Source organism: Dromiciops gliroides, chromosome 5 (assembly GCF_019393635.1).
Source record: "Dromiciops gliroides isolate mDroGli1 chromosome 5, mDroGli1.pri, whole genome shotgun sequence".
NCBI lineage: Eukaryota > Metazoa > Chordata > Mammalia > Microbiotheria > Microbiotheriidae > Dromiciops > Dromiciops gliroides.
In genome coordinates, this window is record NC_057865.1 from 22020085 (window position 1) to 22047649 (window position 27565).

At 44.5% G+C, this 27565-nt stretch overlaps 1 protein-coding gene across 1 annotated transcript in view; it reads right to left on the bottom strand.

Moving 5' to 3' along the window:
- Window positions 1–3079: 3079 nt before the first annotated feature.
- The window catches only part of CNOT10 (CCR4-NOT transcription complex subunit 10), a 69042-nt gene continuing 44556 nt past the window's right edge, over window positions 3080–27565 (bottom strand). The window contains 6 exon segments of the mRNA XM_043966716.1: window positions 3080–3301; window positions 4883–4958; window positions 7965–8092; window positions 8342–8377; window positions 9048–9178; window positions 12611–12724. Coding sequence (XP_043822651.1) covers window positions 3147–3301; window positions 4883–4958; window positions 7965–8092; window positions 8342–8377; window positions 9048–9178; window positions 12611–12724 — 640 coding nt within the window. The 3' untranslated portion in view covers window positions 3080–3146.

Genomic DNA, 27565 nt, shown 5'->3' on the forward strand with positions numbered 1-27565 from the left:
CGAGATGCATATGAAATGGAGCTATTTCCCTGACGGCCAGGCCAGGCCATTTCTGAAACTTGCAGAAAAGCCGGTTTTCCAAACTGGCGGTCACTGCAATGAATGACTTCCCCCAGGATCCCAGGATGGAGGATGGAAGACCCCACTGGCTTAGCCAACGGCAGCAGCTCCATCTCTCTCCCTCCATCCCCTGAAGCCAGACCTGGTTTCTTTGGCTGGAGCAGGCCAGATCTGAGCAGAAGAGGCTCTATGGGCCTTAGAATGAATGGCTACCTCTGCTGGGGGAGGGATCACAAGTGCACCAAGACTTTTGGGACACCAGTTGTCCATCCCTGCCACAAATGCAAGCCCGGGTTTCCTATTTTCTCTTTGTAGCCTCAGGTTTATATAGTTAAGTATAGTACAACAAATGGGCTGCACCACAGGGTATGGTAGGGAGAGTTACCTGGGTCAAAGATCTGTCAGCATTTAATTAGGCACCCATTATGGGCTAGGCCCTGGGGAAAGCTTAGACTTTTAGAACTTGGACTGAGGAGAAGAAATTTCAGCTGTGCTCCTTATAGGGCAGACTGTACTGAAAAGTCTGTGGTCTGTTGTATGCAGTAGGTGCTTAATAAATGTTTTGACTTGTTCTGGAAGCCACATGGGACATCCCAGGTCATCTCCTCCCTAAATGAAGATGGTGGTGGTTCAGTCATGTCCCCTTCCTTCATGATACTGTGGACCACAGTGTGCCAATACTGTTCATGGGGTTTTCTTGGCAGAGACCCTGGAGGGGTTTGCCATTTCCTTGTCCAGCTCATTTTACAGATGAGGAAGAGGAGACAAACAGGGTGAAGTGACTTGCCCAGGGTCACACAGCTAGGAAGTGTCTGAGGCTGGATTTTGAACTCAGGAAGAGGAGTCTTCCTGACTACAGGCCCAGTGCTCTATCTGGCCAGAGCCAAATAGATGTCCCTAAAATGAAGGTTAAGTATAACCCTATCTGTGAGTCCACTCCCAACTCCAAGAACAGGGCACCCAAAGAGATTTTCTTATGGTTACCCGGGGATTTCAACAGCAGTCCTTCAGGCCCGATCGAGGGCTCTGTCCAGTACATGGGCTACCCTGGGAGAGGATCGGAGAAACCATCCAGGGCAGGGGTTTCTAACCTGCTTGGTACTGCAAGCTCCTGAGGGCAGTCTGCTGAGGCCCATGGAGGGCTTCTCAGAACAGTTTTTAAATGTGTAAAATACGTAGCTTTACCAAGGAAAGCAATTATATTGAAATTAAGGCCAATTTCTTAAAATCTATCAAGAGGAGCTAGTGACCCATCTGGGTTAAGAACCCACTGTGAGCTGATGCAGTGAAGACCCAAACATTGTGAACTCCCACAGTCCTGGTGACAGACATCAGGAAGTCATGACTTCTAATATGGGGCAGTGTCTTGCCACATTGCATCCCAAAAGGATGCAGGATACTGGCTCCCTGCCAAGAGCAGCAGCGTCTAAACTTCACGTGAAGCATGCAAGTTGCCACCCCCACTTAGAGGCCTCTCCTAACTTGGGCTGAAAAGTTCCATCTTCTCCCTCAAAGGGCAGAGATGTCAGTGACATCCCATCAGTAGGCTTGGGGGGGCCACTGGGGCCATTTCCTTGCTTTGGGCCATCATAGACATCTTAAGCTTTGTCTTGGTGAACATCTCTAACCTTTTCACTCATGGAAACCAGAGAGGAAGACTTTGTCTTTATTCTGTCCAGTTCTGTTTCCTCACCTTATAGATGAGGACCCTGAAGGCCAGAGGTTGGATGCTCTGCCAAGGTTACAGAGCAATTGAGACAATTCCCCAGGTAGGCTGGTGCTTTCCCTGGATTAAAATGTAACTAAGTCCTGTTCCCACAGGTCGAACCCACCCAAGGATGGGAATCAACAAAAGTGGTCTCAACAGCTCTCTCTGTCAGGCAATAAATGATCTCTCTCCCGTCAGCAGCTCACCTTATGGTGAGCGGGGCTGGGAGCTGCCTGCTCTGCAGGCCAGTGCCGCCCAAAAGCCAACGCCGACTCATCTCACCTTAGTTTAGCTGTGATTCTGGCCGATTGAGTCTTCTAAATGTAGTAAGACTAGAAAGCAGCTTCGAGAGCTGGAAGAAGAGAATGCTTACTAAACTCACCTTCTTGGCAGAGACGTCTGCAAGGAATCTACTCGATGGGGAGGCAGCTTGGGGCAGCTCACTTGCCACTGCTTTTCCATCTGTCATCTTAAGGGATTTCCCCCCTAAAGGCACCAAGTACCTCACTCACCCATTTTGTTACTTATAATCTCTCTTGGCTTGGCTTACACTTAAGGCAGGGCCAGCTCACTTGAAAATGGCTAATTAGCAGCTGCCAGTGGATTGCAGGACTAGCCCCTCGGCCACAGAACGGAATCTCTCCTGAAGGAACATCTTGGCCTTGCTGGCTAACATGCCTGACTGGTATCTGGTCTGAGGCCCCCCGACTGGCCTCTGCAAGCCGCCTTCTCCCAGAAGCCTTTGTTGTTCTTGAGCAGAGAGAGGGGCTTCCTCAGTAATAAGAGCAAGCCCAGCAGGGAGGGATGGTTTGCATTCCTTTCCCCACACGCAGCCAGGCCTGTGGAGGATTCCGAGCAAACCTCGGGCTCGGGTTTCTCTTCTGGCTAGCTCTGCTAAACTACACCCAGAACTTGGTCAAGGACACACGCCAGGGGCTGTGCAAAGTCACAGGTCAGGCCGCTGACTGGGTCTCTTCCTTCTCTATGGAACAAGCTGCGCTATAAACTGAGTGCCCATCCCTTCATGTTATGTTGCAGTGCCAGCACAAGGCAGGCACCTCCTTGGCCTGGTTCTGGCTCTGAAGAGCTAGTCCTCAAACAGCTGCTGTTTATTTCCCATTCTAAAAGCCAGCCACCTCTTCCCTGCCTCCTCCTTCATGCTCTCTGGGCTCAGCACCATGCCCGGGGCAGAGGAGGCACTTGAGAAATGTTTCCTGACAGGGGAGGGAGCTGAAGGGAATGACTTTGTGAACAAACTGTTAATGAGGTCATTTTATCGACTAGAAATGGAAACGTCCAGCTAGGCAAAGATGCATCAAGGCAGCAGCGCAAGCCAACGTCCTTTATTGGCCATTACAAAATGCCCTCAGCTCCTGGGTCACTTTCTCTGCCCTGGGGGGAAAGCTGGCATCTGGATGGGCTGGATGGGCTGAGCAGACGGGAACACTGGCTTCTTGCGGATTTCAGACAGTGTCTTCACAGAAGGAAGCAGCTGGTTTCTTTTGATGATCTGCAAGGCCAGCTGTGTATTACCTGGGTGGAGAGAGGACGACAAAAGGCTACTGCAGCAGAGGGCTCTGGGTGGGCCTCTGCAGGCTCCAGCCTTGGTCTCCCTGGGTCTCTGTATCCTCACAAGACTCATCTGGGATTCTGTGTGCAGACAAGGGGGCGGGATGGGCTCCCTAGGTCTACCTCATCCTGTGACCCTGAACAGAAAACAGGGAAGTATCTGACTGCTGCTGCTGCTAACGCCCTGGACAGTGACCTGAGCACACAGGTCTCCGTCTTGTCTCAGGAAGGAGGCTGGGGCTCGAGCTGCTGCCTGACACAGAACTGGCTTCCAGGCCTCTCTGACTCCCACTTTTGCACTGTCGTGCAAGCTGTCCTGGAGGATCCCCGAATCTTGTGCTCTTAAAGCCTGATGGAGGAATGAGGGTCCTATGAGATCAAACTGGTAGGTGCAATTCAAAATGCCTGAAATTTCTCTTGTCTTCTGCCCCCCCCCCTTCTCTAGGCCACTGAATTTGTTAAAATTTTTTTTGGCCACTGAAATTTTATTTCACCAAACCTGCATTCCATTGCTATAGTGAGGGGTTGGTTGGTTTGTTTTGCAGGGCAGTAAGGGTTAAGTGACTTGCCCAGGGTCACACAGCTAGTAAGTGTCAAGTGTCTGAGGCTGGATTTGATCTCAGGTTCTCCTGAACCCAGGGCCGGTGCTTTATCCACTGCATATAGCCAGGTTTTATTTAACTCCCCTCCCCTCATCTCTGCAGGCAACAGTTGCAAATTCTGATGACACCCAAAGCAGAACTGGGAGAGAGGAGCAGGCTCCTAGCCCTGGGTACACTGCCTTAATGCTCTCAGGCTGGATTTCATCTGGATGCCTGGGGTCAAGCCCAGACTGAAAGCTGGAGAGAAAGCTAGCAAGGAGCCCAGGAGGGTTACTCTAACCCCCTTCATCTGGCACCAGATCACTCAAGGCCAGGTAGAACACTGTTCAATTGGCCCTGGGCTTTCTTAGCCTTGTGACATCTTAGCTCAAAGTCCCTTCCAACTCTTAAGAGTTGGCTTCTTTTGACTAATCCTTTGCATTTCTGTGTGTGTGTGTGTGTACACGCGCAGAGGAGGTTAATTATACTCTGCAAATACAAGGTTCTTTGATGACTGCACCAGATGGGTTGTGTTCAATATAGAGAAGTTCTGCCTCCCAAAGAGTGTGCAGTGTTCCGGGAATGACTGACGTTTTTAAAGGTGAGCCAAATGGACTAGATTTGTGATTTCACGAGTCCGAGACCCCTGGGTGAGCCTGGGATGGGAAAGGACTTGGCTAAATCAGCCACGATGGGTCAGAGGCAGGGCAGGACGGTGCCAGGCAGCCCCCGCATTTCTAAGAAGCCACAGAACACTGATCTGGAAGAGATGAGGCCTGTTTTGTGAACCTTGGCCCCTGCCTCACTTGTTGGTTTTTTGTATCATTGAAAGGGGGAGTGGAGATGAGGAAGGGCTGGTTCAATCCACTTGGTGTGAGCCCTGATGCTGGGATCAGTGTTTTCAGGGACTTAGAAGGACTTGATACTTCACACCTATTTTCCTTCACCTGTTCTAATTCCTTACCGTTCTGTAGTTCGAGGTAGACAGCCAGGAGGATAGCCTCGGGTGGGATTTCCTTGGGGTGAATCATGGAAGCCGCCTTTTCTCAAAACAAAACAAAAAGAAATTATCAAAACCACAGAAGTGGGGGCTGAAATAACAACCCGAAGCATGTCAAGAACAACTAGCAAGGGCCCAGAAGCGTACAGAGAGTGCCTGGGGCAGCGCAGTGGGAAGAAGGCCTGGCCATTTCTCAGATCCTCTTCCTTCCAAAGGAAATGGTCTGGCCTCTTCATCCTTCCTTCCACAGAGCCACTAGGGCCTCCCTGAAGTGCTCTGTCCCTACCCTGCTGCTAGAATTGAGAAGGCAAGTACTCAGTTCCATTTCTGAAAATACATCTTTGTGTTAAGGGTCTATTATGTGACAATGCTGGGCTGGGGTTGCTGTGCATCAGCCCCCCACTCCCCATGAAGGCACTAAATGTCATACCCAGCTGTGTGGGCTTTAAAAAACATTGTGTTAACTGCATCTCCTGTGCTTGCTTGCCTTTTTTTTTTTTGGGGGGGGGGGAAGGCAATTGGGGTTAAGTGACTTGCCCAGGGTCACACAGCTAGTAAGTGTTAAGTGTCTGAGGCCGGATTTGAACTCAGGTCCTCCCGACTCCAGGGCTGATGCTCTATCCACTGCACCACCCAGCTGCCCCAGTAACTGCATCTCAGGATAATGGTTTTCCTTTGCATTTTCTTACATGCATTTAAAACATTCTGAGACTGCCAAAGGACACACAAAAGGTTAAGAAAAGGCACTGGCAAAACAAGGCCCAAGTCTCCACAGCATCTGTTGTTACTGTTCAGCTATTTCAGTCCCATCCTCCACACTGCCCCCCCCCCCCCACCCCGCCATCTCCCTAGCCCCATTGGGGTTTTCTTGGCAGAGATCCTGGAGTGCTCTGCCATTTTCTTCTCCAGCTGCTTTTACAGATGAGGAAACTGAGGCAAACAGGGGGAAGTGACTTGCTCAGGGTCACACAGCTAGGAAGTGTCTGAGGCTGGTTTTGAACTCGGGTCTTCCTGTCTCCAGGTCCGGCAGGTCACAAGGGCTTTTCCTAACAGCTGTGTTCTGTACATGTATAAAGAGCCAAGATCAGAGGGGACTTGCCAGGGGAAGGCATCGAAGTAGGCCTCAGAGGGACGGTAGGGACACCATGAAAGGACCAAGAGGGAGAATGTGATGACAAGCCGTCGGCACTCACCAGGACGAGCACAGTCGGGGCAGGGGCAGGGTCCAGTTCAGCCGGACCAGAGAAGAGGAGGAAGGGGGAGGGAAGGTGGTCAATGCCTCACTGGGCTGTTTCCTTCCATCCCACACACCCTTGGCTCCAGTCTGCTCACTGATGACCTTGCCAAAGCCGCGGGTCTTTGCCCCATGTCCATGGCCTTCTCTGCTTCAGCTGGCACTGCTGACTGTCCCTTCTACTCCGTGATGGATGGAGCCATCCTCTCATCTCCAAAGCTCCACCTTCCTCCAGGACATGTGTGCCTGGACATCCCCATTACAAACTCAAGATGTCCACCAACCGTTTTCATCTCTCTGGCTGCCAGCCAGCCAGCCTCCCGACGTTTCTTTCACTTCCCTTCCCCACCCTCCTGTTGCGGCACCTGCTCTAGCACCTGCAGGCCAGCTCTTCTCTCTCCTGTCATCCCTCTTTTCCACTCTCCCTGCTGCCATGCTTATCCTGGCCTCATTTCTCTTCTGCTTTTGGAGGTAATGTGACATTCTTCTAGTTTAAGACTGAAATTTGAGCCTGGGCTTTCTGTAACCACAGAAGGGCAGAGCTGGTGAGGTGCCCAACCAATCATCTCGCTGGGAGACTCTGACAGCCTCCTTTTCTACCACTTCTTGGAGGATGCGCCAGCTGTAGATACCTTGGAGAAGCCAGAACTAACCCCACGATATTCTCTGTCTCTTAAGGCATCCCATGAGGAGCAAAGGACCATGAAGCCACACCTGGAAGGGCACTTCCGAGGACATATCGACCCCCTCATCTTACAAATGAGGAAGCAGGCCCAGGGAACTCGACTTGTCCATGGTCACGTGGGAAGTAAGTGTCAGAAGTGGGATTTGAACCCAAATTCTCTGAGTCCCACTGACCATGGTGGAGGCCACTTCACTGGATGGAAAAATTAAACCACAGCAGCTGCGTTAGACTCCTTATGACACTTTGTTAAACTTAAAGAAGCTGGTAAGCAATATCAGTAATTTTGTTTCCATGGCAGCTAAATTGGTGTTAAAACGATTCTTCACGATCCTCCTCCTTGTTGCCCCTGACCTTTCTAAAACTCAAGACACCAAAACCACCCCTCCCCTGCCCTCAAGGCCAGAGCTCAGCCAGCTCCTGTTGCCTCTCTGCTGGCGGCTGTCCTTAGGCACTCTGACTGGTCCTGCAGGGAGGAGCTTCTGAGGTTCAAGGGCCCCCTGTGCCAACACGTCCCCCCCGCCAGAAAAGGACATTTCATCGGAGAATGTGAGTTACACACTATTCTGAGCAAAGCCCTGATTTGCAGAGCTGGGACAGGGGAAGCATCAGCTTAGGCACACAGCCCTCAACTTCTCCATGGGTGTCCAGGTAGTCGGGCACTCAATGTCCCGTTATTCTCCAGGTTCTGAACATAGAACAGCAGGAGCAGCAAGTAGCCACCGCCAGCCATTCCTGATCAGAACATCTCCCACTGCTAGGCCCTCTAAGGTGGTGTATGCAATGCTTTCAGGTGGAGCTGGGCCACACCTTGGGAAACTGAGGCTTACAGAGAGACCACTAAGCTCAGGTGTCTCTGCTGCCCCCAAGGTCTGGGGCCTGGGCTTTTCTCATGACTGTCCCTGCAGAGGGTGACAGGAGAACACTTTCTCAGGGCTTTTGGGACCAGAATAAAGAATTCCTGAGCTGAATAGGAAACGACCTTGGTGATACTCTGGCTCCTTGGTGCTCCTCCATTATTCTGAGAAAAGGGGTTCTGGCATTCGGAACCAGTCCAGATGCTATGAGTCCGACCACCACCACCTCAGTTTGGGGTTCTTTGAGAAGGCAGTCAAGCATCACGGGCTTACCTGGTGGAGACACTTCCGAGCCTTGTCATATTCACTGCGCAGGCAATAGGCACTGCCAAGATTAAACAGCATCATCGTGCGGGCAGAAGTGACAGAGCTTGGGTAGCACTGAGGTGTTTGCTTGCCAGCTTCAAAAGGAATATTCACATTATCAAACACACAAATCCCGATGCACTGACAAAGCTTAATGTGACCCAAAGTCTCTATTGAAGTTTAAAAGGCAATGACAACTAACTCCAGAGCTTAAGGCATCACGTGTTTGGGAAGGAGACGAGGCTCCCCCAGGGTTCCTAACACCCAACGCTCTCATCTAAAATCTAGGCTACGTTCCCTTTAGTCTTATACATTTACTAAGAACTTACAAACTTCTTACTTACAAGACTCCATTGCTTCATTTTCCCCTTTGTCAGATCCTACAACAAAGACATGAAAAACCAGTCTGAGGCCAAAAGGGAATCATTTCTGAAAACCCAACTCTTCCAGGAAACAAGAATTCTAACATTAAATAGCTGGTTATAACTTTGAGTTTTAATTTTCAGTGAATGATTTCTCTTATCTAAAAGCATCAGAGCATGGCAACATAAACCAGTGAGATAAGCTTAAATGGAGGGGAAAAAAATCCAACCCATGTGTGCCTCTTCCATTTACTCAAATATCAACTAACTTTTCAAAGCTAGGAATTAGACCACAGCTTCAGGATACCCTGAGTTTATTTAGCCAAGCCTGTAAATTAAGTAGGCAAGAATTAAATATTACTTTTTAAAATAGTCATATCACCTTCACTCACCACACAGGGGCTAGCAAATAGTCTAGCCTGACTCCAAAGAAGGAAAAAACAGTATATCAGGAGTAAGAAAACCCCCTCTGCTAGACAGCCTTTAAAAAAGGGGAAGTTACCCCAATGATGCCTGATCCTGTGGATTAGCTCATGATTACAAAAGAAATATCATTAAAGGCTGGGAAGAAGCTATGCTAAAACTGGCTTTCACAATGGTTGCAGCCTTAAATGTCAATACATGATGAGTTACAATAAAAAGGCAGTAGGAATCTGGACCACGTCTAATCAAGTATGTCTTCATTAACCTTGGTCTTGCTCATTTGAAGAGATCCCCAAAGACACGTCAGTGACGTTTTCAGGGTTTAAATGTGCAATGGCGTCAGAGATTCTGTCAAGAGAGATGAGGGCTTCTGCTGCGTATAAATGACCCAAAAACCTAAAGTAGGAAACAAAATGAAGAAATCAATCCCACACGGTCACGTGCTGCATCACAAAATCTTTAGGAGAAAGGCCCATATTTAAAGGTTTCCTATTGCAATCTCATTGCAATAAATGAGGGGGACAGAAGTATTTAAACATAAATGGACACAGTCATCCAGCATCACTTAAATGGTAGTAATTCATAATCATACACGGCTAGCCCATACCTGAATGTCTGCTGCCTCAGGGAGGGGGGAGAGGAGGGGGAGAGGAGGGAGAGAAGGAGGGATAAAAATTCGAACCCCAAATGATAAAAATGTTGATTACATTTTTAAAAAGATTAAGTTCTTGTTATTACACGGATAACAAAGCCCATTAGTAATGAATTTTAAATTTTTTTTTTGCAGGGCAATGGGGGTTAAGTGACTTGCCCAGGGTCACACAGCTAGTAAGTGTCAAGTGTCTGAGGCCGGATTTGAACTCAGGTCCTCCTGAATCCAGGGCTGGTGCTCTATCCACTGCGCCACCTAGCTGCCCCAGTAATGAATTTTAAAATGCCACGTGTTGCAGTTTTGGTTCTGATTGAATTGTCTAACTTCCCTTTATACCCAGTTCTGTTCTTGGAGAGGCAGCCGGTCTGGCAGAATCTGGAAATGGAGGCCATATGGGTTCCAGTCTGTGTGACTGTGGGCAAACCACTTTGTTCACAAGGGTCCCGGATGGCCTCGTAGCTAGGTCCCTCCCAGCTCCCCACACAGAGCCCTCGCATTTCTGCGAGCTTCCCAGTTTCCTCCCTTGTCCAGTGGCAAAGTAGACTAGATTATCTCTAGAATGGCTTCCAGCCCTCATCCCCATGATCTTTCCTGTAACGGTTTTGGAGGGGAAGGTTCTAGATATGTGATTCCATCATGTGGGAGAGTAGCCCATGTTAAATTCACCTCCCCCAAGGAAGGCTGCCAGCTTGTCTGTAACTTACAAACTCTGAGAGCTACTTGCACCACAAAGAGGTTCAATGCCCTTCACAGAGTTACACAATAACATTGGCTAGGGCAACTAGGTGGCACAGTAGATAGAGCACCAGCCCTGGAGTCAGGAGGACCTGAGTTCAAATCCGGCCTCAGACACTTAACATTTACTAGCTGTGTGACCCTGGGCAAGTCACTTAACCCCAATTGCCACCCCCCCCCACAACATTGGCCAGGGAAGCAGGACTTGAACCCAGGTCTCCCCCACTCCAAGGCCAGCCCAGAATAACACAGCTATGCTGGAAGTGGTAACATGCTCAGCTGAGAGGCAAAGACTTGCTAAGGAGATTCTGAGGGCATCCCAACCAGCCCCCCCCCCCCACCTCCTGGGGAGGTGTTTGTAGTCTTAGATAGACTGGGAGGGCTGGAAGGGACTGCCCATATGCTGCTATAATGTGTATGCCCATATAATCTTGCCCAACGACTCACTGCTTCTCAGGGGCAGGGCTGGGTACAGAGTCAGGTCTTGTGATGGCCCAGCCAGTGCTTTCTCCGCCACACCCCGACTGGAACGCTAAGCGCCATTCCCAAATGGTCTTGCTATTTCTCTTGACTCCTTTGCAGAGGCAGGGGGCAGGGAAGACATGATGGTGGAACACTGAATAGATCACCAGACTTTTCTAATTGACTCAGTGGTTTTACTGAGTTATTTCTCTCTTTTTTTTCTTTAAAAAAAAAAATCCCTTTGTCCTAAGAGATGGTTCTCTGAGAGGAGATCTAGGCAATATAGAAACAAAAAATATCAACAAAAATCTGCCTGAAATCAGTGTAGAGCTTCTTCTTCCTTCTTTCAGAGGTGTCTGCTCCCCCCCACCCACAGTGTCAACAGCCTGGTTCCAGCCATCTGTCTCCATTTCCCACCTGTACTGCACCAACAGAGCCTTCCCAATCACCTCCCTTCCTGTAGTCTCTCAAACATCCCTTTCAGTCTGCATATGTCCACCTGATTCATCTTCCCAAAACACAGAATGTTTGTGACACCCCCTTAACCAAATATGAGTATGAGCTGTAATTTGTATTATACAGAAAGAGTCCAAACATCCGAATCAGCTGACTTTGACAACACTCAGTAATTGGTTCTGATCCGAAGGCCCAGGCATACCTCGACTCTACTCCTGAAGCTTCCTGGGCTGGCCCTCAGTTTCCTCTCTGTGCCCATCATGCCATCAGCTCCACAGCTGTGTTAATACTCACCCTCTGCTTTATTAAGCAGCTAACTCCCAGCACAAACCCTTTACTCCAGCCAAACCCAGATTTCCCATAATGCTTTACCACTCTCTCTGGCTACTTTCTATCACAGGGTTCAGTCTCTACCAACTTCTGGCTTTTATGATGCTGCACCATGTCCCTCACCATCCATCAATCAGCAAGCAAGAAGCCCCTGACATGAAGCCAGGAACTGTACTAGCTTCCACATCTCAGGGCTGGGGGACAGGCTTTGCCAAGGCACCAGCATGTTTCCTCCTCCTCACATTAGCTGTCACAGAACAGACAGCAGCAGCAGCATCTCCATTTTTCAGATGAGGACAGAGAAGCTAAGCAAGGTGCAGGCACTTGCCCATGATCACAGAGCCAAGGAAGTGGCAGACGAGACTAGAGCTCGGGTGTCTAGATTCAGGTCTCTGGCTAAGTGGGTGACAATGAAAAATGAAAACACACTTAGAGCTTACGATGTGCCAGGCCCTGTTCTGGGGGGAGCACTGTGAAAAGAGACAACTTCTGCCATTGAGTGGGATACAGAGAGAAGGGAGTTTCAACCTATGGTCTTCTAAGGATGGTGACTTGCCCTCATCTGTAGAAGGTTCCAGAGCCGGGGACCAGAGGAGGGCAATCTGGGGTGTGAGTGAAGTGAGCATGGGGGCCCAGTGCAGGAGTCCCCGAGATTCCAAAGAGAAGCAGCTGCACTTCCCCTGCGGGTGGGAGCTTATGCTTCTTCACTGTCCCACACAGCTCAAGCAGCCCACCTCCTCCTGACTGCTCCAGCCCCAGCTCCATCCTGGGCTCTAGCTCTGATTATTGAAGAGCAACATCAAGAAGAAACAACGGCCATGACTGGATGTGCCGCTGGGCACAACAACACGGGCTGGCTCATCCCTCTCAAGTGCAGGCCAAGTATTTCTATGCACATTCCCAAGAACAGTTGTCACAGGGTCAGCACCAGATACTCTTCATTGCATTTGTAACTGGATGAAAGATGGAAGAGCCGGGCACGTCCCTCACTGAGACCGCTCCGGTGACAACAGCCAGCGGCAGAAGCAGAACTCCATCTCCTTAACCTCAGGCCAGGGACGGGCCACCACCCAGGTGAGCTGTCATGCCAGTAAGAGACAGATCACCCCAAGTTAAATCTCCTTGGCCGGGGGCAGGCTATGCAGGAGGAAATAGCCAAACAACTTTATTATGTGTAACAAAGTCAAACTCACTTAAGAGATCCTGACAGCTTAGGCTGTTGAAGTAGTTTGTCTGCATGATTCAAAGCCATGAGGTTGTCCCCCAAGGCCAGAGCGACATAAGCACTACAGGCAAGGATAGAGCACCTGGAACAAGAAAACAAGGGAAACATTAGTTAGATTTGAGAAAGGTGAGAAATTTACAAACTGTATCTCTGCCGTCAGACAGAAGAAACTACAAGGCTTATTGGGAGAATCCCCAAGGTTACAATTGAATTCCAAAGCTACATTTTGGCTATATGCATTTTACAAACCATCATAAGCCCATACCTTCTTCAAATTATTTTTCACCAAACAGAAATCTTTATTTGGTTCTAACCTAATGCAATACAAAAGAGCAGCCTAAATGAAAGTTTCCTGCTAAGGAATGAAGGAGCTTCCATTGATACCATCATTCTGTTATCTGGAAGGAGGGCTCATTCCTTTCTGTGCAGGTGGATGGTCTTGCAAAGAACTAAGCCAACGGTGTAGCTTGCTGAAAACCAATCCCTTTCTAAACTCATCTAGCAGTATCATACTGCGGCAGGATAATTACTTGAGGCACAGGGGTGCGGGGCAGGGGAAGATGACAAGACAGTGTATAAAGATAGGAGATGGACTGTGGCACCCAAGGATTAGCAAGTAGGTCAGTTTGACTGGGACAATGAGGACATGAAAGGGAGCTTTTAGGACTCATGATGAAGCATACTATTCATCTCCACAGAAAACTGATATTGCACATGTATAACTTATATCTGACTGCTTACCACCTCAGGGAGAAGAAAGGAGAAGCAGGGATATCTGGAACTCGAAACTCAAAATAAAAATGTTAAAAAAGGAAAAAGGGAATAGTGTGTCATAACCTTGGAAAGGGAAGTTGGAGCCTGACTGAGAAGGGTTCTGAATGCTAGATAGGGGGCGTTAACTTATCCTAGGGACAAAAGGAAACCACTGGGTTTGCTGAGCAGGCAAGTAACATGGTCAGAGATGCTTTAGGAATATCATTTTGGCAAATGTGTTGGGGATGTATTAGGGAAGGGAGAAGGCAAGGAGACTGATTAAGCTATTGAAATAATCCAGCACGGAGATGAGGTCCTGAAATAGGGTGATGGCCATGGGGAGGGTGGATGGAGAGAAAGGGATGGCTGTAAGAGACATGGGAGCAGAATCAAGAAGACTTGACAATTAATTGGAAACGAGTAAGGGAGGGTGAAAGTTGAAGATGACCCTGAAGTTGTGAAGCTAGGGGAAGAGGAGATGAATAGTACACTGCAGTTTTGAATTCTTTGACACCACAAATTGGGCTACCTGGAATATTTTTATATACTAGGCCTTTGTTTTTGTCTTTGACCTCTCTGGGATATTTGCCTAATAATGGGATGTCTGGGTCAAAAAGCCATTAACAATTCTATAACTCTGGAATAAAAACTGCCCTGCTCCAGACTCTCCCAAGTTCATTTTCCATCATGACGCAACAACTTTCTTATCCTGGAAACTCATCCCATCCCTGAGTGGTCCTGGAACCTTTGGCCTTCTAGCTTGCCTTGATGTGTCTTCTATTAAAACGTAAACTTCTTGAGGACAAGGGATGCCTTTCTTTTGGTCTATATTCGTATTCCAGTGCTAAGCATTGTACCTGGTACATACAGCTTTAAAAATGCTGCTTCTTGTTGATACCCATAACCAGTTCTTAGCTCTACCAACACTGTATTAGTGTGCCTATTTTCCCACAGCCCCATCAACACTGAATATTCTCATTTTAAAATCATTTTTGACAGGGTGAGAGGCAAAACCTCAAAGTTGATTTAATTTGCCTTTCTCTTATTATTAGTGATGTAGAGAAAGTTTTCAATTTTGCAATTCTTTTCAAAACTGTTCATATTCTTTGACTTTTTTGGGGAATGTCAATTCCCTATATCTTGGATATTAGATTTTTTCCCCAGTGGTATTTGATTCAACTGTTTTTCTCCTTTCTCTTTTTATTCTAACTTCAATGACTGTATTTGTACAAAAGCTTTTGAATTTTATGCAGTCAAAATGTTTTCTGATATCTTTTATTCCTTATTTGGTTAAGAATTCTCCCTCCAGTCATATTGGCAAAATGTATCTTGTCCTAGTCTCTAATTTTTAAAATGTTATCTTTTAGGGGCAGCTAGATAGAGCACCGGCCCTGGAGTCAGGAGGACCTGAGTTCAAATCTGGCCTCAGACACTTGACACTTACTAGCTGTGTGACCCTGGGCAAGTCACTTAACCAATTGCTTCTTAAAAAAAAAAAGTTATCTTTTATATTCAGATTAGGTATACATTTTGAACTTGTATTACATGAGAAAATGTTAGTATAAACCTATGTAAACAGTTTTCCCAGGAGTCTTCCCTGTATACCGCTTCATTCCTCTATCAATTTCTTGTGAGAATTTTATTTTAAATTTTTGAATGAATATTCATTTATGAATTGGTCTACAATGATTATTCTTTGCTTTGTCTCTTCTTGGTTAGAATATAAAGACCACAACTATGTTATAAATAAGACTGGAAGAGTACTCTCTTTTTTAAAAATAATTTTGTTGTATGGGTCCTAATTACTCTTTAAATGCCTACTAGAATTCATTTGTAAACATATCTGGCCCAGGCTTATGTTTTCCCCTTGGCGCTTTCCTAATGGCTTCACTGACTTCTTTTTCTGACAATAGGTTAAGAATTGTGTTGTTAATTTTGGTGTCTTTATATTTTTTGTAGATATTGATCTACTTCCTTTGAATTCTTAGTTTTTCTGACACAGGGTTGTATGTAGTGGTTTGTAATAATTCATTTTAGTCTGTTTATTGTTTTTTGTTTTTTTTTGCAGGCAATGGGGGTTAAGTGACTTGCCCAGGGTCACACAGCTAGTAAGTGTCAAGTGTCTTGAGGCCGGATTTGAACTCAGGTACTCCTGACTCCAGGGCCGGTGCTTTAACCACTGCGCCATCTAGCTGCCCCCAGTCTGTTTATTGTTAATTTTTTATTTTGATGATTTGATTTTCCTCTTTTTCTTGACCAGGCTAGCTTTTTTTACTGATAAGTTTATTTCTCCACTAAATTTCTGGATTTCTTCTCTCCTTGTTTAGGGCTGTTAATTTGTAGATTTCCTGCCCTTTGCATGCTTATTATTAGTTTGCTGATTCTCTTATTTGGTTAATATAATTTTTTAGATTCAAGTTTTCCTCCTAGGAATCCATTAACTGCATCCTATAAGCTTTAGAGTGTGCTTTCTCATTATTACATAATTATTTATCGTCTCTCTGATTTGTTCTTCTACCCACTCGTTACTTCCCGAACACCATTACTTAGTTTCCATTTAAATCTATTTCCTTTGTCTCCATTTCCTATATCCTATATAAAGGATATGTTTATTATTTCTGCCGTTTTATATTTATGATTCCTTTTTGTCTGAAAACATAAAACTACCATGGGTTGCAAGAAATATATCTTTCTTAATTTTTTTAATTTTTAAATTTTTTTTAGTGAGGCAATTGGGGTTAAGTGACTTGCCCAGGGTCACACAGCTAGTAAGTGTTAAGTGTCTGAGGCTGGATTTGAACTCAGGTACTCCCAAATCCAAGGCCAGTGCTCTATCCACTGCGACACCTAGCTGCCCCGAAATATATCTTTCTTGATATTCTCATCTAGAAGTCATCAAAGGTCAGTAGAATTTAATTTTCCTAAAAATCTGTGCCGCTCTGTATTTTCCTTCTTGTTTATCTTTCTGATGGTTTTCAATCAAGCTCTGAGGAAAGAGTATTCCTTTTTATTATTATAGTATTATTATCAATATCTTTCTATAATTCACCTGGAGTGGTGTATGGGGTTTTTTTAAGCTTAGAATCTTTTCTTAAATTTTACCATATGGCACATCAGGCATTAAGACATGATATGGTATTCTTGTTTGTCTCTACTAGCACTGTTGATTTTTATTGTTGCCTCATCTGAAATCATGACTGCAACTCCTTTTTTGTTATTTTTGGTTTTTTTTGCTGGGCAGTGAGGGTTAAGTGACTTGCCTAAGGTCACACAGCTAGTCAAGTGTCAAGTGTCTGAGGCCGGATTTGAACTCAGGTACTCCTGAATCTAGGGCTGGTGCTTTATTCACTGTGCCACCTAGCTGCCCCCTGCAACTCCTTTTTAAAAGAGTAGTCTGAGCAAAAATAGATTTTGTCGAATCTCCCCCATTTTCACTCTGTTTTAGGTATGTTTCATTTATGCATTAACTTCTTGGGTTTTGTTTTGTTATCAATTATTCCTCCATTTTCTTTCTTTTTTGCTGGGTAATTTAATCCATTTATATTGTTATAACTGTTAAGTTTGTGTTTTCTTTCACGAAATATGTACAATTCGCATATCTAATGTCCTTTCCCCTTCATCTTAGTCTCTGCCTTGTATTCTGCTTATACTCATTTGATTTGACTGGTCGGCACGCTGGTTCTTTAGAAGGAACATCTCAAATTCTTCCCTTTCGCCAAACATCAGGTTATTTTCTTTGTTACTTTGGTTCAGTTTTACAGGATTTATTATTTTTGAGTACCAGCTCCCTCCCCTCCCCCCCACCGCCTTAACTTTTCAGAATATCATTTTCCAATTTTTCCTTTGATTTCTTATAGAGTAGTCCTTTGTCCTTCCTATTGTCTGAAAAATCTTTTGCTTTATGATGCTATTATGAAGTCTGACTACAATGTTTCTTGACAAGCTAAATTTGAGGTTTCTTTGGTATTTTGTAGATTCTCTCACTCTATTTTTTGCCATCTGTTTCCAGTAAATTCTAGGCAACTTCCCCAAAAGAATTTCTTTTGAAGCATGGTACTTGAGTTTTAATTTTTCATTATTTTCTAATATACCTATAATCCTCAGATTATCCCTGTACTCCAATGTTCACATTCTTCTTTTTTTTTTAATTTTTTTAATTTTATTTTTGAGGCAATTGGGGTTAAGTGACTTGCCCAGGGTCACACAGCTAGTTGAGTGTTAAGTGTCTGAGGCTGGATTTGAACTCAGGTCCTCCTGAATCCAGGGCCAGTGCTCTATCCACTGCGCCACCTAGCTGCCCCCACATTCTTATTTTTAAAAGTTCTTTTAATCTCATCTAATTTTCTTCAGTTAATTTTCCTTTCACTTCTGCATTCCTATTCTGTTGTTCTCTTTTTTGGGTAATCTACTGTTTCAAAGTATGTCCCTATTTTTTGTTTTAAATTCTTTACTCTTTTAAAACTTTATTTCTGGGGCAGCTAGGTGCCACAGTGGATAGAGCACTGGCCTTGGAGTCAGAAGGACCTGAGTTCAAATCCAGTCTCAGACACTTGACACTTATTAGCTGTGTGACCCTGGACAAGTCACTAAACCCCAAATGCCTCACCCCCAAAAAAACCCCCCCAAAACTTTATTTCTTCCGTAAGAGTTCTAATTTCTGTACTTATATCTAGGATGGACCAACTAGGTGGCTCAATGGATAGACCATTGGGCTTGGAATCCAGAAGACTCACCTTCATGAGTTCAAATCCAGCCTCAAACACTACCTAGCTGTGTGACCCATGGCACATCACTTAACTCTGCCTCCGTTTCCTTACCTGTAAAATGAGTTGGAGAAGAAAAATCCAGTAGCCTTGTCAAGAAAACCCCAAAATGGGGCTGCAAAGAGTCAGATTTACAACTACACAACAAGATCTTGGGTATTTTCACTAAATTCTTTATTTATGCTTCTGAACCACTGTGGAGGTTTTAAAGAATTGTTTTACTGTTGATTTTGGTAATACTTTGACCTTTCTCAGGCGATGCTATCTCACTTTTCTTTACTGTGAAGTGTTTATTCATTGAAATAGCTTTGTTTGATTGCTCATGTCCTCTTCAGTCAACTCTTGTGTCCTTATCCACCACTCTGCTGAATTTTCTAATGTCCTTGCTATAGAGATGCTTCTCCTGTTAATCTTTTCAGTAGACCTACCTGTTTTTTTGCCCATTCTCCCTCCCCTCCACCCCACCCCAGCCAGCTACTTAGTCTCCATTTTTTATACTAATGGGGTCAGCTGTGGCCCTTGGTGTGTGAGGGTGAACCACTGGAATACTGCTGCAAGGCAGAATGACAAACCATCCTAGATGGTCCTATTTTCCTCTTTTCCCATTCCCTCTCTTTTGTATTCTTCACTTTTCTCTGTAGCTGACCAGTGCGGGGTGGGACACTTGAGGAAGTGGTAGTGGAGGCTGAGCTTAGAGGGAAAAATGAGAGTTTAGAGGAAACATTTTAAGAAGTCTGTGCATTTGGGTCTCTTTTCCGTCTTTCTCTCACTTCTAATTGTTGAATACCTACAACCAGCTTTGAACTTCTAGCTTCCTGTCTACTCCACAATCTTCGCCCCTGGACTTCCCACGCCTCCACAGTGGTTCTTCCTTCCTGCCAAGCCTTGACATTGGTAGGATACACGGACCTCCACCCATCCAGTGGGGCTAACTCCAAAGTCAGTGCCTCAAACTACAAACTTCCTGAGGCACATGGGGCGGCCACTGGCACTCCTGGGCATCTGCAAGCTGTGGAAAAGGGAAGTAAAGCTAGGGAAGGAGTGCCAGGTGCAATGAGCTGCTGAGGTCTTCTGGATCTTCTTGTCATTGTGGTAACTGCGCCATTCTAAAGCCTTTGTCTTGCTATTTGGGGTGGTCAAGTAGGAGTTGCCCCTCGGTTACCTCTCATTTTGTTGCCTTTCCAGGATTCCCTATGGCATGTCTAATCTTTTAATCAGGTAAAATTTGATAGCAATATCTTGAACAAAAGGATTATCAGTCGGATTTTGAAAAAGTAGAAATGGCTAATCCAGATTTCTGGATTCAAAATATAATATAATACTTAGCACAAGCACCATTTCAAACACATACTGTGAAGAATTCATTAGTGTATACTTTCCCCAAGGTAGAAGTGAGTTAAATTCTGGTCCTTTCTAGCTGCCATGGAATTAAGAGGAAATCTGGGGGCCAGACAGTACAAAAGACCCTGTCTTGCTGTGTTGACCAGTTTCCCATTCCTGAAGGGCAAAGACTCAGTTGCCAAAACCAGTGTAAAAGAGGAAACTCCACCCCTTCCTGGACCTAGGTATTGAGAGAATGGGTGACACTATTTTCCCAAAGCTGCTCCCAGGAAAACTTGCCCAGCGAGCCAGGCCAATAAGGCAGGGCTCTTTGGGGGTGATTCCAGCCACTTTCCCTAGGTGAGCATGAACAGCAGTCCCAGAGGACTGTGGCAGGATGTGAGCCCTCTCCATGAGAGTTTTCTTTGTATCTCCAAAGTACCTAGGCACAATGCTCTGGACATATTCTTTGGACTTATGTTAAGACATATTATCTGCTGATGACTGCACTTGGTGAGATTCCCCCATTTCATAATAACATTTCTTTTGAGGTTACATCCTCAAAGCCCAAATCTTTCCAGGATGCTCGCTATGGGCTTTCTTGCTGAGAAAGCAGATTTTTTTCCCCCTCTGTAGGGAGGAAATATGAATGCTGTTGGACAAGTCTCCTGTCAAGCATGCTGTGGGATATCTGTCCTGGACTCTTCTGACAGCTGGAGGGCCACTCTTGCTTCAAACTTCTGGCAACTGTCAAGCCCACTTTGAGTCCAGAAGTCAGTCATGTGATTTGTGGCAGGGCCTGAGATTCCTTTATTCCTCTTTCCCAGAAAGCCCATACATTCATTACAAACAAGGAGGCAGAGAACCTCTGTTTTCCTCAGTTTTCTACCCTGGCCTTGCCATGCCAAGATGTCACATCTAATTGCAACAGAGATTAAAGTTCCAACAGAAACAAGTTAGTTTTTCTTTTCAATTTGAAAGACAAACGGTCAAGGTTCTGTTTAAAATTCAAATTCACACCTACACCATGATTTCTCCCCCTGCATGTATTTTCCAACCAACATTTGCTATTCCTTCTTCCCAAATGATTAGAGCCTGCCTCTCCCTTTGTCCCCTACTTCACCCCATCTTACTTAAGAGAAATGAACACTCACTTACATCCCTTGCTCCAAGTCTGTGTAAATCTGTTAATTAATCTATTTTCACTACAAACATATGAGGCCGGATTCCCAGAGACTGCTGTAGAAAACACTGATTTTGATGGCTATTGCTCAAAATACGGTTCCCCATGCCTACCCCCAACCCCAAACTCCATCTTCGAGTCACTGTCCAATCTGCTTTACCAAACACTCAAGAGATCTGACAGTTCATTAGACTGGAAGAATTGTACCACAAGGGAAAAGACAAGCTACCCCCTCCTCCCCATGAACATTGGCCCAAACTCCCCAGGCTGCCTTCATAGTCCTATGGAGCTCTGTGTTCTTGCAACTGGGACTAGAGAAAAGGAGAAAAATCTTTTTTTCAAACCACCAAATCAACTCATTGGATAAGAACTGGGAAATAAGGTTTGCCAACCCACATAGCCTCAGTTAGCTGAACGAGGTATTTAGATTAGTTTAAAGGCTACAAGAGGGTACATCCAGCTTTCCACCATCTATTAAATGAGAGAATAAAAAATGCCACACCTGTCAAAGACACCAACTGGTGCCCAAATATGTTAGCAGACTGCATCATGGGCCTAGCAGCTTGAAAAAGCAACAAGCTCCACCTCAGCTGGAGCAAGCTTTAGGTTTTCCAATCCTCTTACACAGAGGATCCTCTCTGTCAAATGGCTTTTTTGTTTATTATCATCACCTCCATTCTAGTTTCTGTTTCCCTAGAGGGCAGTTCGGTGATTTTGTCAAGAATAGTGTAACTAGTAAGCATCTGAGGCAGGACTAGAACCCAGGTGTTCCTAAGTCCCAAATCAGCATCTCAGCTTATACAACTACAAGGGTTGACAGGTATTTCCCCCCTCTCTGAAACATGTCAGGTTACATCAAGTCCAGCTGAGTATAGACTAAGCAATTTGTCTACTACATAGCAAACCAACATTTTGGCAGCAGATAAAATAGCGCAAACAGTCAGAGATGATAAACAGGGTTCAAAGTAGTTCTCAAATTCATCATGTTGCCTTCCATTAAACATTTATTTCTGAGGAAAATTTTAGACTACACTCCCCTCCCCCAAGTATGTGAAGTGAGTTAAGCTTATCTTCTGCCTTATCTCCCAAGGTCTCCAATCTCAAGAGACACAAGACAGACCATACTGTGGAGGTCACAACAGGGGTCCCTGCTCCCAAGGAGTTTACAATGTAGAAAACATTTGCCTCTTCTGTGCAGGTCTGTGTCCACAGAGTCAGCGTGTACTATTCCTTATACTAATGTAAATTCTTCCATCATGACTTGCTAATAAACTGGACCAGTAATGGTTCATCTCAGTGGGAGCCAGATCCAAAGTCTTGACCATCAGACTAAAGTGTCATGGACTTTAAAGCAGCAACAGCAAGTCAGAAGTCACACGAATATCAAATTTTCTTAAATAATACATTTAAAAAGTAATTTTCAAACATATTTAGAGCGTGACTCTCATTGGTCTTTAAATCATATTTTTTTTTTTCAAACAATGGGCCACAAGAGTGTTTGTTAAATTCAATGGAGAAGAATCTGCCCCATGTACTTTAGTGAACAGAAAGAACTAATGAATTGCCCTATATGTCTAACTAAAGATGCCCAAGGAACAGGTAACCTAACAGGCTGGGATCACCAGAGAATAATATTTTCTTTCTGCTTATCTTTTTGTAGCAAATGAAAAATTAACAACAACAAATCCCCTTTCTTTTACTGTTTTCCAGGGTTAATTTAGGGTTAACCCTTTCAGGTAATTTAATCCCCACCCTGTGTCACACCCCACTTCTCTCTGCATGTACCCACACCTTCTCCCCGCCCCTAGCAGTTCATGACAGTTTTAGGAAATGAGAGTTCTGCTAAAGTTTCAAATTCATGGCTAATGAAAAAATAACTACCAAGTACAACATGTTGAAGACTCTCGGCAGAGTCACGTTCAGCATTAGATAAAAGGAACAGGAAAACAAATTAAGTTACTAACATAGCTTTGATATGGGGGTAGAGATGGAAGTCATTCCCTTGGCCCTTCATTTTAGCACAAGTGAGAGCAGACCCACAATTCAACTACATAATTTACCTGAGACACTCTTCTAATTGTTATTCGTAAAGAGAGAATTTTTCAGAATGGCTTCCTGTTTAATAATAAAAAATATCCTAACACAATGAAGGCTTTGTGTGTTTTGCCTATCTTCTGAAAACACACCTACAATCACATTAGTATGAGAACTTCACTGACTAAATACATATAATGCCTGTATATATGTATATGTATATGCCCACACGTCGATACAGATTTAGTGCTATGTTTATGTACAAATACACACAAAAAGGCACACTCACGAGGACGTCATAAGACATGGCTATTAGAACAGTCCTGATAAGTTATTGCACATCAGTTATGCTAGAAATAGGAAATGGCCCATGTGATGGTTGCTTTGGGCATTACAGAGTTCACAAGGTCAAATAACAGCCTATAGAAACTCAGCTGCACAGTCATTACACCCATCTCCCTTTGCACAGAATTCAAGGGAGGAGGCTCAAAGAAACCATCAAGTCAAAATACTGCCCATACAAACACTACACTTGACAGCAATCTTCCCAGAACCGTCGTACTCATTCCTCTCACCAGCCAGCCCCCTCTTCCCAGCATCTCTAAGGAAGCCCATCAAACCTTTTCTAGCTGAGAATGATGCTGCAGAGCCCCTGCAGCCCCCTCCCCATCCCATTTGTCCCCACAATGCTGTTACAGCTGCCTGCCTCAGCAACACCGTTTAGCCTGTTTCCTCTTGTTCCACGTCCTTTGTCCCAACTGCTCCACACAACAAAGCTTAATATATACTAGCTAATTCATTTTTTAATCTTAAAAGTATTTTATTATTTTCCAGTTACATGTAAAGATAGTTCTCAACATTTGTTTTTATAAAATTTTGAGTTCCAAATTTTTATTCCTCCCTCCCTCCCCAAGACAGAAAGCAATCTAATATAAGTTATATTAGTACAATCATATTAAACCTAGTTCTGCATTATTCATGTTGTGAAAGAAAAATAGGAACAAAAGGGAAAAACCTCAAAAAAGAAAAAAAATTTTTACAAGTTAGCTAACTAATTTTTTTTTGTGTGTGAGGCAGTTGGGGTTAAGTGACTTGCCCAGGGTCACACTGCTAAGTAAGAGTTAAGTGTCTGAGGCCGGATTTGAACTTAGGTCCTCCTGACTCCAGGGCCGGTGCTCTATCCACTGCGCCACCTAGCTGCCCCAGCTAACTAATTTTTAACAATTTATTGTAGTCATGCTCGAACTCTTTCATGGAAACTCTGCAGTACTGTACTATTCCAAAAGGTGCTTCTTTCTATAACAAAAGGAAACAATTCCCTCATCCCAGCAATCATCATCCCAGCTGACTCATCAAAAAAGGAACACACATTCAAGGGAAACACAATTCCTCCCTGCTGCACTTCTCTTAAAAGCTACACCCAGGAGATAATCACACCCATGTTCAGGTTCATCTGTTCAGGTCTATAATGGGGAAAAAATGTGAAATGACTAAAGCAAACCAAAAGACCTGACTTTTTCATTCCTTCAAAGCAATTTTTATGACAGAATTCCCCAAGCAACTTCCCCAATAACATTTCAAACCGTGAGTAAACGCTGGGCAAGTAAGGCAGGTCTTTTGGGGGTGAATTCAAGCCTAAACCATGGCATTCCCCCAAACAGTTTCCTGATGTTCCTTCAGAAGTTCCTTCTTACTTTTTTAGTTTTCACTGAGATTCCTTGATTTGAACACAATCTTACTCTCTGAACTAATTACAGTCACCTTAGTTTCTGCATGGAGAAGGTACCAAAACCAGCCTAGTACCATGCTTGCTCCTCATCTCTGAGCCTAGATCCTTGGGGGGGGGGGGGGAGAGGGGAGGCAATTGAGGTTAAGTGACTTGCCCAGGGTCACACAGCTAGTAAGTGTCAAGTGTCTGAGGTCAGCTTTGAACTTGAATCCAGGGCCGGTGCTCTATCCACTTCGACACCTAGCTGCCCCCTTGGGCTGGATTTAGCTCCAGAGATGATAACAAATTCAATTACATACAGAGTTTGGGATTCTCTTCTATTTATGGAGGTACTTCACATCAGAAAACTGCAGGCTCTTTTTCTTGCTTTTGCCTTTCAGTGATGATCTGCCCTGCCAAACTGCACTTTGGGGGCCATCTAAAAGTAACACCCCAAGCAGAGTTCACAAAAGACAAAACTGAATGCACTGGAGCCTAATTCAAAAGCGTGCTTAATCAATGCTGAAAGTACAATTTTGAAAGTCAAAAGCAAGGTCAAAGCCTCCTTCCTAACAGAATCAGGGGTCTGAAAGACGTTCGGGTTCAGCCTTACTGCTTGCAATGGAAGAACCACAAAGGTGAACTCCTTCCTTAAGACAACAGGACACAGAGGGTAAATAAGCCAGGATTCAAAGGGGATATGTGGTAGCTGAAGTGGGAAATGACTGCACACTCTGACAGAAATAAAGGGAAACAAAAGAACTGAGGCTAATCTCCCAGAAGAAACATGTCCTCCCAAACACTCCTTGTGTGATTGGTCTGAAGAGAACCCAAGGGCCTGACTGCTGACATCATCAGCCACCGCTTCTTTCCTCTCCCTGCCCCCACCCCTGACCACCCTGAATACACAAACACATTAATTTACAAGAGAACATTTGCTTGGCCACTGTCACCCCCAAAGACATTAGAGGTGCAGTGTCACTCCAAACTGCATCCTATAACACTAGTGAAAAATATTTGACTGCAAGAGAGAGCTCTTTCAACTGCTTGATTTCTCACTTGTCTCTTGGTCCCATGATAAACTCTCAACAAGTAGGTTCTGCCAAGTTTGTCGCACAGCCACAAAAAAGGTGTCTAAATTCATACTGGAGTTCAACCTGCCATCTTGGAACAATATGGTAACTAATTTATTTATTTATTTATTTATTTATTTATTTATTTATTTGCGGGGCAATGGGGGTTAAGTGACTTGCCCAGGGTCACACAGTTGGTAAGTGTAAGTGTCTGAGGCCGGATTTGAACTCAGGTACTCCTGAATCCAGGGCCGGTGCTTTATCCACTGCGCCACCTAGCCGCCCCCTAATTTGTTTATTTTTTAAACAGGAATATCTTCTTTTAATTTTAGGGATTTCAATGAACTTGGGTACACAGGTCTTCTATCTGGGTTATGATGTGAGCTGCTCTACTTGAGAATTTCCTTTCTTTTCTTTTTTTTTTTTTAGTGAGGCAATTGGGGTTAAGTGACTTGCCCAGGATTTGAACTCAGGTCCTCATGACTCCAGGGCTGGTGCTCTATCCACTGCACCACCTAGCTGCCCCCGAATTTCCTGTCTTTCAATGCCATTCCAGTAAGCTGCCTTTTGTTCAGTAGTTGGGGGGGGGCGGCGGTGGCGGCACACCGGCATTTATGTAGGGCCTATCCTGTGCCAGGCACGGTGACTTTTATCTCATTTGATCTTCACAACAACCCTGCAAGCAAAGTGCTATCATAAGCCCCATTTTACAGTTAAAAACATAGGTTACATGAACTCAGGTCTTCCTTGCTCTGGGCCCAGTGCTGTATCCACTGTGCTACCTACCTGCCTCAGCTATAAATAGTAATCAGATTTTCTCAAGAAACAAAGGCTAGTAAACATTTTTTAAGTTCCTGCATTCAGAGAGCTAAGATATTAACTTTGATAAAATATAAACCATGTTATAAGTTCCATGGGGAACTTGTCTCCATAGGAAAAGGAATTACTGAATCATTTGTTAAAGCTATTTATCTAGCAAAATACAATAACAATTGTGAAGAAAATTAACATTTGGCCACCATTTAAGGAAAAAAAACGACAAACACCAAGCAATTTTCCATGTCTTGATTGCATTAAAGATCATTTGATTTTCCATCAATAAAATATCCTGATGGTTCCTTTTGTTTCCTCCTTCCACAGTACAAACTTTAAAATTCTATGACTGAATATAATTTCATGACAATATTATCTGTCAATTCTACTACATGACTAGCAAATGGTCGGGTTAGCAACTGACATTTACATACAACAAATGCTGAAAACATACATGAGAACACTACTTCTTCCAGAACTAATATTCTTCAAAACTTGCACTGTCTGAAAAAGTGAATTAAGCCTTTGGGATGTTGTAACAAATATAGATGGCCATAGGAATATATCCTAAAGATGTTAAAAGCACAAAGGCCCTATACATACCAAAATACTCACAGGAGCACTTTGGGAGCCAAGAGCTGGTAACAAATCAAGTGTCTATCAGCAGAAGCGTGGCTAAACACATTAGGGTATATGAATGCAATGGACTTCAACTGTGCCATCGTATACCAAGTACAAGAATTCAGAGAAGGATGGAAAGACATATGAACGGATGCAAAGTAAAAGAAGCAGAAAATGGAAAACAATAAACAACGACCACAACAATAAAACGGAACTCAGCACTACCTAATAAAAGTGACAAAGCCTGACCCTTAAGAAGAGCTAAAGGGGGCAGCTAGGTGGCGCAGTGGATAGAGCACCAGCCCTGGAGTCAGGAGGATCTGAGTTCAAATCCGGCCTCAGACATTTTACACTTACTAGCTGTGTGACCCTGGGCAAGTCACTTAACCCCAATTGCCTCACAAAAAAAAAAAAAAAAAAAGAAGAGCTGAATACCTTTCTCCCTTCACTGCCCAAGTTGGGGACTGTGAGCAATAGAATATTTCATAGACCTTCTGACAGTCGATGCTTTAGATGGCTTTGCTGAACTGCCTCCCCAATGACTATGATTTAAGAACAAATAGAGTTAATAATACCTGAATAGAATTTGTCACCTATCAATATTTTTTTCTTACATCTTATAAATATTTTAATAGTGAGCAAGCTTATGAAAAGA